Below are 12,926 nucleotides of genomic sequence, written 5' to 3' on the forward strand. Positions count from 1 at the left end.
GACTTCTGTATCAAGTTTCATTTTTTTTTTCTATACATCCAATCACATGTTTAAGGAGTTATGTAATAACATCCTGTTTTTCAGAAGAAATAGTAGTACAAGACAATGTTATATCGGTAGTTGAACTTATTTGTTAATTTTTTAATTATTATTTTTAAAATTATTTAAATTGTAATGTTGATTTTTTTCGAATTTACGATATATAGTTGCTTAAGTGAATGTATATATTTATGAATACTAGTATTTTATATTATTGTATTTATAAATATGTTTGTTAAAAAATAATTTTAACTGTAATCAAAATAGGGCTTTGTGATACTTAAATTTAATTTACTCGCACATATTTCTAAAAAGAAAAATATTTAAGTAGTTTTCATTTATGTTTATGTAGATATTTCGTTATGGAAGTAATTTATGTATTTTTCAGTCTGTTCTATTCTCCCTTTTCTTCCATTATCCATTCTGAAAAATAAGTCATGAACATATCATATTACTTATTTCGACATTATTCCAAATAATCATATAATACTAACACTGGTACACCTACTACAGTAATAATTTAAGAAATAGAATACGAAAACATTATTTCCTTGGAACACGTCTAAAAATATCTGTACATTCTCAAAGTTGTTTGTGTTAATTTAAAAATTTACTCTTAGTCGGTTGTATGGTGTTCCAAGAAAATATTATATGTAGTCACAACTACATGAATTGAAAAAAAAAAAACATGAAATATATTTACCTATTACGTTCAGAGCTAGAAAATTCGACATCGTCATATGTGTAGCCCAGTCAATGTGCGATTTTTCATCATAACCCATTCTATTAAAAAAAAAAAAAATTAATATTCTTATATTTAAGGAGTTTTATATCAAATTCGATATATACAAGTTTGGACTACCATTATTTTAAAAAGACCATGGGGCACCTCATTTAACTTGTCTAAATATTTATTTTTAAAATATATTTGACGTGGAAAAATTTTGATTTTGAAATAAACTAAATTCTTTTACTTTTCAGAATATAGAATGTATTATCAGGATATATTTACTACTGGGTAAAATAATTAGACATTAAAAAAATAGAAATTGGAAAAACATAATTGTTTTTTTTACAAATATTTATGATTGGATGTTGTTACTTTAAAATGCATTTAGTAAATAAGTAATCCTGTCAAATCCAATGAATGTGTTAATTATGAAAATTTACACTCCAGCAATTCAGCCATTCCAGCCATTTTCAAGGATCTTATTACACTATCACAGGGACATTTTTCTTTGTCAAATTATTTATCAATGGTCAATTTTCTTTAAAACTTTTTAATTTATGAAAACATTATACTCTTAATAAATCTTCATGAGAATGTCTAAATACCATCATTCTCACAGTTAACTAGTTTACAATCTCTAATTACTCATTTTATAAACACAACAGTGTTGATTATATATTACATTTAAATGAGGGCAGGGTAGCTCTGTAAGCAAGGCGCAGTGCAAATAACTCTAAGGCCCTGATTTGGCAAATAATTATTTGTTCTGTCAGTGTAGCCCTGTGGGTTAGGGAGGCATCCAGGGTTTACTCAGCCTCAATAAAGTTGGTACCATTAATTGAGGAAAAATCTGGGAGTTAAGCGTTATCTTGAAACAATAACCGTTGTACAAAAGAAATAGTAATTACTTACAAAGCAATTACATCGATATATATATTTGAATATATCAGTCTTTAATTCTTTGTTGGATCTAGATCATAACTGAAAGTAAGTACAGTACCAAAAGTATTAAGTAGATGATTGTGAGATTTTGTATGTCTTTGTTAATAAACTAATTAAATGTACATTTTTTTCAAAAATCATCATTTGTGTAAATTGTGACAATAAGTGGAAAATGTCCAATTTGCAAACTATTGTGTTCAATTATGCATTCGGAGGATGACTTGTCAGATTAAAAAATACAGAGTTTTGGAGATTAAGTACCTCCCTCGTCACAAAGAAGTCACAGGCATTGTCCTTAATGTCTCAGTGTCCTTTGGGCAAGGTATCTGTGAAGCACGTGTTAAGCTAAGTCTCAATGGTGCTTTCATTCTGTACAGTTCATCATAAAGTTCATAAGTATTGAATGATGATTCATAATGATTAAGTAAATAATGAAATGTTGGTACATCATAGAATGTATTTAAAGTTAAAGGCATATTCAAAGAAATATCAATTCTATTACAAAATAAATTTATTCTCATTTGAAATTTCTGTATTTAAAATTTGTTTTTGTATATATTTAAAATAAAGTGTTTTTGCTGTAATTTACTAATTTATAAGAAGAAAAAGGGTAAATTGTATCATAACATAATCGGGAACTTTGATGCCAGGATAACATTAAAAAATAAATTGATAAAATTAAGCACAACAATATACACTTCGCTGATCTGCTTTTGTAGTGGCACGTCTGTATTTTTTTTTTTTTTTATTTTGTTTTTGACGCATTTCGTAGATTGGATTTAATTTTTGACAACTCAACGTGATTTGAGACAGTCTACAAGACGACTCTAGTAGTGAAAGTAACTCCAATACCCTGAACGATCTTTGAAATACGTCAGATTCAAAATGAAATTAAATCTTTTTTTATCAGATGTGCCACTATCAAAGAAAAGGAGGGACGTGTTTAGGGAGATAATTTTATTTTATAAACGGAATTAATTGTATTAACCTTAAAAAAATATATTTTATTTTTACCTCCACATTGTAAAAAAATGAAGAAAGGCAAGAGCATATCCACAGAGATGGCCTTCACAAGCTGAACACACCGACAGGAATAAAATACTCATTGAGTGAGAAATCGAGAGTAAAATAGGATCAACGTAGTCAGGAAAAAAATGATATGACAGGAGCATATACACGGGGATGCCCAAATGTAAGGGGCCTGTGTCGGGCGTGTACTGCGACAGCACACACAGATCGCAAGCGAGCAGGGGGATGCACAAGCAGTAGCACCACACCCAGATTGTCTAGAAAATATAACAATGTACGCATATCATATTAACTAAAACCATAATAAAACACTAACTTTACTATTAATAAATTTAGGTAGGATATTATTTTATATATTACTATGATGCGGTGATTTCGCAAAACGTTACCTTTTCACAAATCATTTTGTTAGCTTTAAATAAATAGAATAAGTCAAAGTGCAGCAGTCGATTGTCTCCACTAATGTTTTGATTCTGAAGAGGACACACTGATGGCATTAAAGACCTCGATCTTTCTTTAAATATTTTGGAACTAATGCAGAAAACCTTTTTCGGGACTGTGCGCATAGTCGGGAAATTTATTTATTTTTTATATTTAAATTATTATATTATATTATTTATCAATATCAAAGACTAAACCTCTAACTCCACACTTGACCTAGGTCCGGGTAGGTGTTATTTCCGATGGAAGCCTAGTGTGAAGAAAATTCTTAAATAATAATAAAAGGCACTAAGATCTGTAGGATAGATGCCAGCACCAAGATACATCTGGCCAGTTATCCCTCGGTCTATTCCTCGTACTTTTACCTGTCGAATCTGCGTAAATTGTATTTTTAGGGATCCGTTAGTTAGTACGCCTCACAACCTTACATGTCTATCTTATTCATCGTAATGCTATCACCTCAATTATATTTACCGGTAAAACATTTATATTAGCAGTATGTCCCTAAGCCCTAATGATCGAAATTCAAAGTCAAGAGTCGATTTGTCATTCACCTGGCTGCCCCCTGAAGGCACTTGCCAAGTTTGTGAACACTATTACAAGACATGTCTACTGATTGTAATTATGTTATATTTGCTATGCACTCACACATCTACACCTACCGGTAAAAGTGGTAATCCAAATGAAAATATAAGTTGTAGAGAAAAGGCAAACCCAAAGGTTGTATGCGATTTATCAGGCGTTTCATGTTTCTTGCTCAACTATCTCACTAATTGTAAGTGAGTAGGGAATTTTCTCCAGCAGGAATTGGGATCAGTGGTGTTCACGTATCTAAAGTTCCTTTTCTCTTAATTATGATCTTACAGGTTTTGATTTCATGAACGAATACTTTTGCTTAAAACAAATTTGCTTGCTCGTCCCGTACTGCACCAGTTCAGTTCCATATTCTTTTTCAACTATGTATAGGTCAACTGCCTGTGGAAGCGGTCTGATAGATTCAAAGGAAGTTAAAAAAAAAAAGCTAAAAATTAATTTGTTTGCAGGGGAGAGAGAGTGTTGCGGCCTCAAAAATAAAATCTGTTGGGGTCCCAAATTGTCTAGGGGCATGTTCTACTTTTTTAATAAAAGGGGCGCACGTTTAGCACGATTCATCATCTAACTTGAAGTGGATAGCTCCTGAAGCAACTACTTCCAGCAATCAATGCGGTGAGCTAATAGTCCACTTCTGTATGTTTTCTGACCACCCAAGTTGCCGGAAGTGGGGTAGGTCCATCTTCCAGATGTAGGTGTATCTCATAATCTCTGCCATCTTTAATAATGCACTTCCTTTCTTCTTTCAGAGAGCACATTCGGTTGGAGGTCAATGGCATACATAGTAGCCCGTGAATATTTCATGGTCATTTACTAAAAATAAGCCATAAAAAGTTGAATAAACAGTTATTAATGAAGACTTCATTTCACCGAAACAAATGAAATATAATTAATAACACATGACAAATGAGAACATTTTCCAACACGTAAATTAATACAAACTTCTTTTTATTACTTTGTACCAGTATATTCCAGAACGATTCACTCTGTAAAGTATTTACGCAATATGAAAAAATGATAACTTGCCTACTCCTATATGTACGGAATTTAATGTCCCCTCTCATGTAATACTGCTATCGTGCTGCACCAACTTTCGTCCCCAACCCAATATTTCTAAATGCCTGAATGATGGCAATAAAAATACTACGTCGTTACGGAATGCTCTTATTACATGCTGATCACTCTTATCGGTATATGAACGCCAATATAAAATCACCATTGTTGGCATGAACCATTCTAATCGTTTTATTTAGAAAAGTAATGGTCAGAATTAGCGATAAAATATATTATGTACTACCATATATGATCATCAAAATCAGAAATTGTATTGTTTTTGTTCATAAAATGGAAGTCCCGTACTTTTATACCTCATCAAAATCCTGTATCATTGGTGATGAAAACAGCGCTGAAAGAGTACCGAAGGTACCTGAAAGAGTATACAATTTGAAGGCACTTCTTGCGTATTTCAAGCTTCTGGGTGTTGTCTTTAGTCCCAGACAAGAGCTAAATAGGAGCATTATGTTTGAAATTAATTTTGTAGCTGGCTCTGACATTGTGAGAACTCGAAAATGAAAAGAGAAATTTTATGTCTAGTACTATACAGAATAATTTCGGAACAAGATTACAATGAATTTAATTGGTTTTCATTGATATAATAGTAGCAACAATAAGTTGGCAACATGTGACATAATGTCAAAACAAAAAATAACGCATGGTATAATAAAAAAAACTGTGTTTGGTTGGTTACATCTCCAGGCATCAACCTTATTGGATTTTATCAAATCTTAAAAATATCTCCTCTAAAATAATAAGTAAAAGTAATGTTCTCACTAAAAGGTAATCCAAGATTGTACATAGTGTTTGTAGAATGGTGTGTATTATGAAGGAATACTGAGGGGAGGAGAAGAGGCACGTTTCCCGTCGACGAGTAAAGGTGATTTGATTTAGTCGGATTTTCCAAAGTTTAAACTACTCTTTTAAAATTATCAAGTACTGTGAAGGATATGTTGGATTTGTATGTCTTGTTAAGATTGGTGCGTCATCTGCGTGTGTTGCTATCAAAATGTTAGAGGTATGTCACATGTTATGTAAAGTAGAGAAGCGAGTATTGAGCCTTTGGCACATTTGCAGAGATAGGCCTAGGAGAAGATAGCTCTGATCCGTACCGGGCGGAGAAAAGTCTTTCGGAAAGGAAGGATTGAAGAATGAGGTAGCAAGTAGATGAAAGTATTGTCTTCAATATCAAGAAAAGTCCCCGGTACAAAAGATTAAGATACTCCCAGAAATACGCCAATTGCATATATATTCTCTTCTGGTGTCATGAATATGAAGTATGTTGTGAATTTTATGTATAGTTGAGTGGAGTGTTCTGAGTCCAAATTGGTCTGCTCGTATTTTTGTTTTCAGTATATCAATAACTCTTTTGTTTTATAACTTGTCATAGATTTTTAAACTAAAGGAAGTAAGCTGATTGGTCGGTAGATGAGGGTGTGTTTGGCTTGTTAATCATAGTAATATGTGAGACTTTCCATTCCTGCGAGAATTCAGTTGTCCTAAGTATCGCATTATAAATTGCAATCAGAAACATTAGAGCTTTCGTAGACAAACTCTAGTCCAGGAACTTTTCTTTCAGGCAACTTTTTGATTTGTTAAAATCTACTTTCGGTTACATGTCTGAAGGTGAAGTACGGAGGAGGTAATGTCAGTTGCAGAGGTATTTCCAAATTATTGAGAACATTGGAGTCGAGTTCAATGTTTCTGAATTCTGTGTGTGGTGTAAAACAGTTGGACGGTGACCAAGGGAGAATTCAGATTGTTTCCCATCGGTCACGACCCAGGAACCATCTTTTCGGAGGGGCGCTGAAAAAGTCTAAATTCGTTTCTCTGACGGAAATCTTTCAGTCAGCCATATTTTCCGAGTTCTTTTTTTCGCTCTGATCAAGTCCCTTATATATTGGCTATAAATGGACAGACTTCCATATTTTGTAGGTCTAGGCAGTGATGATGACCTGGCCAGTTCTTGTATATTCTTCGTAAAAATTGTATGGTCCCTTTTATACTCTTTCTTAATTGACAGAGGAACAGAGAGAGTGGTGTTGGGGAAATTCTTGAAGGCTACCCACCTATTAGGCCATTTTATAAGGGACGGTTTTTTGTTACTTTACTAGGCTCGTCCAGTAGCGCCATATACACAAGGAGATCTTTGTTGAATAAAACAAGAAGCAAAATTAAAATATTTAACTTGTTTCATTTGAATATAATATTTTAAATAAATGGAAAATAATTAAAATAACAGATGACAATTTGAGACAACTAATAGTTGAAAAAACATAAACTAACAGGAAAAATGCTTTATTCAATTCTTTTTTATTCCAAAGAAGAGAATAGCTTACTTAGAACTGTAGTCTAGATGGAGATGAAATGATTGTTAATTTATCAATATTTTTTTAAAACAGAGATATGTTTTCCCTTTGGTTTAAAATTTTGATGTTTCTAATCAATTAGAGAATGGATATTCTGATCTGATTATATTTTTATAATTATGACTCCAGTTAAATAAATTTAAAAAAAAAAAGATCATGTTGAAGAAACAATTTTTGAACTATTACAAGTTTCTTGAAGTTATGAGATGGTGAAGTGAAATGCTCCTGTCAAGTTGTACTCTTAAACTAAATTTTAATTATTTGGCAATTAACAATCACTAAATATTTATATTGAAATATAGATATAGAAAAAATTACTGGGTGTTAATACTACCCTGTTAAGTAAGAACATAGAATCTTCAAAAATGTCATTTTCAGGATTTTTACATTACTGTAATCAGGAAAACTTGTTCTTTATTTTTCTTCTTCTCTATCATCATCCTTGTGTCATATTGTAGCATAGAGGGGCCTCAATCCAACGCATCAGGGGTCCTTGCAGAGTTGCTTCAGTTGCTAGAGTGTTCCGAGACCTTATGTAGTTCTTTAAATTGGTTTTACTACTTCACGGGTGATTGGCCCACTAAAGAAGGCCCCATTACTTAGAATGGACTATCATATACACAATTGTTTTTTATTTTACAACTGTTAGAATGCAATAATTTTCTTAATTTGAATGTCTTAATAACTGGTTTACTTATTATAAATCCACTAACTTTATACTGCTTAGTAAAAGCACGATAACTACATATCACTATTAGCACATTTACTAAACAAAAGCCAGTTACAGTACTTGTACACTGAGAGTAATTTGAATCCTTTGCAGTAAGGAATATTTTCAGTCAAAATAGAACTGAACTTAGCAAGAATTACTTAGTGAATGAAAAATGAGTAAAAAAGTGATATACTGCCTTTTTAAAATTTTCACCTTACAAAATTATTTTAAAGTTGGTAAGCACAAATGCAGTTAAATAGTTTTTTTAAATTATATAATATAACTGACGGAATTTATAGACTTAAAAAAAATTAGGATCAAAGTGTAAGGACTGAGTAAATGAAAAAATTATATTTATATATTTTAATTAATAAGGAGTACAGTTACATAATCTTATTTGGATATTATCTCCAAAACATTTTTAAGTCAAACTTGGCATTTTTCTCTGTGAGGGTAGAATATGGGTTCAAATGTCATAAATAAAATGCAAGATTCCATAAGATGAAGGATAGTAATATTTACACGAATAACGGAAGAAATATTGTTCACAACACAACTTATAAAAATAAATTTACATGATAAATACTGCAACTGAATTATTATAAATTATATAAAACATTTTATAATCAGATGTAGGTATATAACAAAGTATAACACATAATTATAAACTGTGTGAGATTATTTATTTTTTAAATTTTGTTGATCAAAGTCATGGTCAATACCAGTCATTTCATATGGATTTTGAGATGTAGATCATCATTAAAAACTACTAGCAGAACTAAAATAATTGATAAATACACCAACTAAACTCAGAAAAAATAAACTTCATCATAAATTAATTTTCCAGCAGTCAAAGTAACTTGAAAGTTACTTATTAGATTCTTATAAACCTTTTTTTCATTTTCGAAACTGTTATTATTGAGTCTGGTATAGGACACAAGCCAGTCGAAGAAATATCTTGAAGTAGCGATTGCGTTGGCTGAGTGAGGATAGTTAAGATCTTTCCTCCACTCAAAGTTATTTTTCTCAGGATGAAATTGTAGGCCAACAAAAGGATACTTTGTTGATTCAAGTGATGAAATAAATGTTAGATTGTTTTTAACATCCTGGTTTGTTGATAACACTTTCCAATTTTTATTTAAATGAAATTCTGTCATATTTTTTTCTTCTTCTCTATCATCATCCTTGTGTCATATTGTAGCATAGAGGGGCCTCAATCCAACGCATCAGGGGTCCTTGCAGAGTTGCTTCAGTTGCTAGAGTGTTCCGAGACCTTATGTAGTTCTTTAAATTGGTTTTACTACTTCACGGGTGATTGGCCCACTAAAGAAGGCCCCATTACTTAGAATGGACTATCATATACACAATTGTTTTTTATTTTACAACTGTTAGAATGCAATAATTTTCTTAATTTGAATGTCTTAATAACTGGTTTACTTATTATAAATCCACTAACTTTATACTGCTTAGTAAAAGCACGATAACTACATATCACTATTAGCACATTTACTAAACAAAAGCCAGTTACAGTACTTGTACACTGAGAGTAATTTGAATCCTTTGCAGTAAGGAATATTTTCAGTCAAAATAGAACTGAACTTAGCAAGAATTACTTAGTGAATGAAAAATGAGTAAAAAAGTGATATACTGCCTTTTTAAAATTTTCACCTTACAAAATTATTTTAAAGTTGGTAAGCACAAATGCAGTTAAATAGTTTTTTTAAATTATATAATATAACTGACGGAATTTATAGACTTAAAAAAAATTAGGATCAAAGTGTAAGGACTGAGTAAATGAAAAAATTATATTTATATATTTTAATTAATAAGGAGTACAGTTACATAATCTTATTTGGATATTATCTCCAAAACATTTTTAAGTCAAACTTGGCATTTTTCTCTGTGAGGGTAGAATATGGGTTCAAATGTCATAAATAAAATGCAAGATTCCATAAGATGAAGGATAGTAATATTTACACGAATAACGGAAGAAATATTGTTCACAACACAACTTATAAAAATAAATTTACATGATAAATACTGCAACTGAATTATTATAAATTATATAAAACATTTTATAATCAGATGTAGGTATATAACAAAGTATAACACATAATTATAAACTGTGTGAGATTATTTATTTTTTAAATTTTGTTGATCAAAGTCATGGTCAATACCAGTCATTTCATATGGATTTTGAGATGTAGATCATCATTAAAAACTACTAGCAGAACTAAAATAATTGATAAATACACCAACTAAACTCAGAAAAAATAAACTTCATCATAAATTAATTTTCCAGCAGTCAAAGTAACTTGAAAGTTACTTATTAGATTCTTATAAACCTTTTTTTCATTTTCGAAACTGTTATTATTGAGTCTGGTATAGGACACAAGCCAGTCGAAGAAATATCTTGAAGTAGCGATTGCGTTGGCTGAGTGAGGATAGTTAAGATCTTTCCTCCACTCAAAGTTATTTTTCTCAGGATGAAATTGTAGGCCAACAAAAGGATACTTTGTTGATTCAAGTGATGAAATAAATGTTAGATTGTTTTTAACATCCTGGTTTGTTGATAACACTTTCCAATTTTTATTTAAATGAAATTCTGTCATATTTTTTTCCGTTACACAAAACCTGCAAAGTAAAATAATCATAAAAGAAAATACGTCTTAAGAGATCAATACAAATTAACTTACAAAGTATGTTGTCCCTATCGAAAACATAATATGTAACTCTTTCTAATATTACTAGCATTAAATTAGTAACTAAGATAATAATAGATTACTTATTTAATTAAATTATCTTTTATTCACAGTTCCTAATTTTATTTTATAAATCTCATCAAGTAAATTTAAATCTACACTTGAGTTGTAGTTATATTAAGCTGAATATGTTAATTGTATTAGTGTTTTTTTTTTATTCCAATTTTTTTTTCCCTTTCATTTTCAATTTTTTAATATGTGTCAGTACATTGAAAATACATAATTCCAAAAAAAATTATAGTTTAGTGAGCTAAATAGATATTTCCCAGTTTTCTTATAATTTTAAGATTTAAAATGGGCAGTATTTATGTTTAATAGTACAAAAATTCAATACGATAATGAGGTGAAGATAGTTGACCATAGATATATAAGAGGAGAAGATGGTCGGGGGTGAGGTCAGCAGAAAAGACACAAATAAACAAAAGATTATTTATTTGTGCCTATGTTTCAGCCTGATTTTCAGGCCTTCATCAGGGCTATAAAATCAATAGACTAACAATAATAAATTAATATTTAATATAATAATAGACTAATTTTTTTTTTATTTTTTAGTCTATTATTTATTTTAATTTTTTTTCTGAATGATGGTTGTTATCTCTTTTTATTTTTATAGCCCTGATGAAGACCTAAAAATCAGGTCAAAACATTGAAACAAATAAATAATCTTTTTGTTTATTTGTGATTTTTCTGCTGACCGCACTCCCCCCAACCATCTCCTCTTAAAAATTCAATACATGCATTTCTTTTGTATAATGTCACATAATGTCTTACCGGTGCTGATTAACTGTAACTGGCTCAACTTTTAGAATGTTTATTATAGATTCAGAAGCATTTCTGAAAAGAATACTCGATTCATATCCTGCTACAAATTCCAATGGCAAAGGAACATTGTTTAACTCACAATTTGTCCTGTATTCTTTTTTTCCATTATCTAGAAAAAGCAAAAGCTCAAATCCCAGACATATGCCAAGGATTGGGAAATGCACTCCTTCATCATTAATCTAAAAGAAATATTAAGTCGAGAATAATAATTTGTTTGTTTAAAATTAGAAACATTAGTGATATTAAAAAAAACTAATTTTTATAGCTTACTACATCTCCTTGAATAATCGAAAAATTATTATCATATTTTACATTACCATCACCACTTATTACTAATTAAATTATTTAATTTAAGACTATTTTTATATTTGATGTAATATTAAATATCTACCAATGATGAAAAGTTTAAAAAAAAAATTAGAAATTACCAAACATTTTAAATGTCTCCTGCTTAAAACTATCAATATTTAATTGTGTAAACATTTAGTCATTTCTACCCTGGGACAATGAATGAATGAAGGTGTTTCAAGATTTTTGATGACACCATCTATAATAAAATAGTAAGAGGAAATCACCTAAAAATTCTTAAAAATGAAATATGTTAGGATTTTGCCTGGATGTTGCAACAACTGTAATCTTTTCTGATAAATGGCCTGTTTTGTAAAAAGCTACAACTTTAAAAACCAGGACTGTCAAATCAGGATGTGAGGAGTTTTTCATATCAATAACCAAGAACTAGGTTCACCACTAAATTCAACTGACAATTATGGCCTATATTTTGAAGAATAATTTTAATGAGTATATTTTGCACTAAAATTTTAATAAAACTTGTTTCATGCTCAAAGACTTTCACAATGATCTACAATAAAATAAATCATAAAAAAAAACACATTTCACTATAATTAAGAAATTTCAAGTTACATGATTCTGTTGGAACCTGGGAACTTCTCCCAGTAGTAGCCTAAAATTATTGCTAAATTATGATAGATCCAAAACATATCCCTCAACTGAATCCAGGTTCACTTCCAAACCATTATAAATTTGATAATACATTGTTCACATGATACTAAATACCAACCTAAGAGTAGTTTTGGTACAAATGTATCCCCTCTTCCTGGATGACTGAGGGTTATACGATTATTTCCGAATGGCTGGAGCAATTTTTATTTTTAATGGAAATAGCAAACCATGTACATTGTTTTACCTTTTTAGCTTCATCATAGAGTATACTACCAGCATCTGCATATCCATGGCTTCTATAGAACCAAGTATTACCTCCGGGAAGCAGCAGTCCATTCAGTGATCTTAATAAGTGCCTATAAATAAATGGAAACTGAACCCAAGAATGAAGGTAAAGAATGAATTATAATTGCATATCTGTAACTACCTAGCGAATGTCTGACTCAATTTATGATCGTGGTGTAATAATTATTTTT

The 12,926-nt window shown here is 30.5% G+C and overlaps 2 protein-coding genes across 4 annotated transcripts in view; both read right to left on the reverse strand.

Annotated features, from left to right (window-relative positions):
• Positions 1-333: 333 nt before the first annotated feature.
• On the reverse strand, positions 334-5,386 carry LOC106688035 (uncharacterized). The gene is made up of 4 exons (XM_014432298.2): positions 5,140-5,386; positions 2,726-2,997; positions 743-822; positions 334-462 (listed from the first exon to the last, which is right to left on the reverse strand). The coding sequence occupies exons 1-4, from the start codon at positions 5,323-5,325 to the stop codon at positions 434-436; spliced, it is 567 nt and encodes a 188-aa protein (XP_014287784.1). The 5' UTR covers positions 5,326-5,386; the 3' UTR covers positions 334-433.
• A 4,323-nt stretch (positions 5,387-9,709) lies between these two features.
• The window catches only part of LOC106688034 (gamma-glutamyl hydrolase), an 8,977-nt gene continuing 5,760 nt past the window's right edge, over positions 9,710-12,926 (reverse strand). For all 3 annotated transcript variants that reach the window (XM_014432297.2, XM_014432296.1, XM_067045137.1), the window contains 3 exons: positions 12,695-12,806; positions 11,440-11,669; positions 9,710-10,540 (listed from right to left, as the gene is read on the reverse strand). In XM_014432297.2, the coding sequence (XP_014287783.1) occupies positions 10,171-10,540; positions 11,440-11,669; positions 12,695-12,806 (712 nt within the window). In that variant the 3' untranslated portion in view covers positions 9,710-10,170. The remainder of the gene's footprint in view (positions 10,541-11,439; positions 11,670-12,694; positions 12,807-12,926) is intronic.

The sequence above is a fragment of the Halyomorpha halys genome, unplaced genomic scaffold (assembly GCF_000696795.3).
Source record: "Halyomorpha halys isolate HHAL.00 unplaced genomic scaffold, Hhal_1.1 Scaffold1041.1, whole genome shotgun sequence".
In the NCBI taxonomy this organism is placed as follows: Eukaryota; Metazoa; Arthropoda; class Insecta; order Hemiptera; family Pentatomidae; genus Halyomorpha; species Halyomorpha halys.

Bases quoted from the DNA above. Each gene is read 5' to 3' on its own strand.
- LOC106688035 (XM_014432298.2), bottom strand. From the start codon at position 5,325: ATGTCAGAGCCAGCTACAAAATTAATTTCAAACATAATGCTCCTATTT. The intron at 2,998-5,139 runs GTATAAAAGTAC...TATATTTTCTAG, and splicing joins TGATACAGGATTTTGATGAG to ACAATCTGGGTGTGGTGCTA. The intron at 823-2,725 runs GTAAAAATAAAA...TTTTTTTAATAG, and splicing joins CATTTTTTTACAATGTGGAG to AATGGGTTATGATGAAAAAT.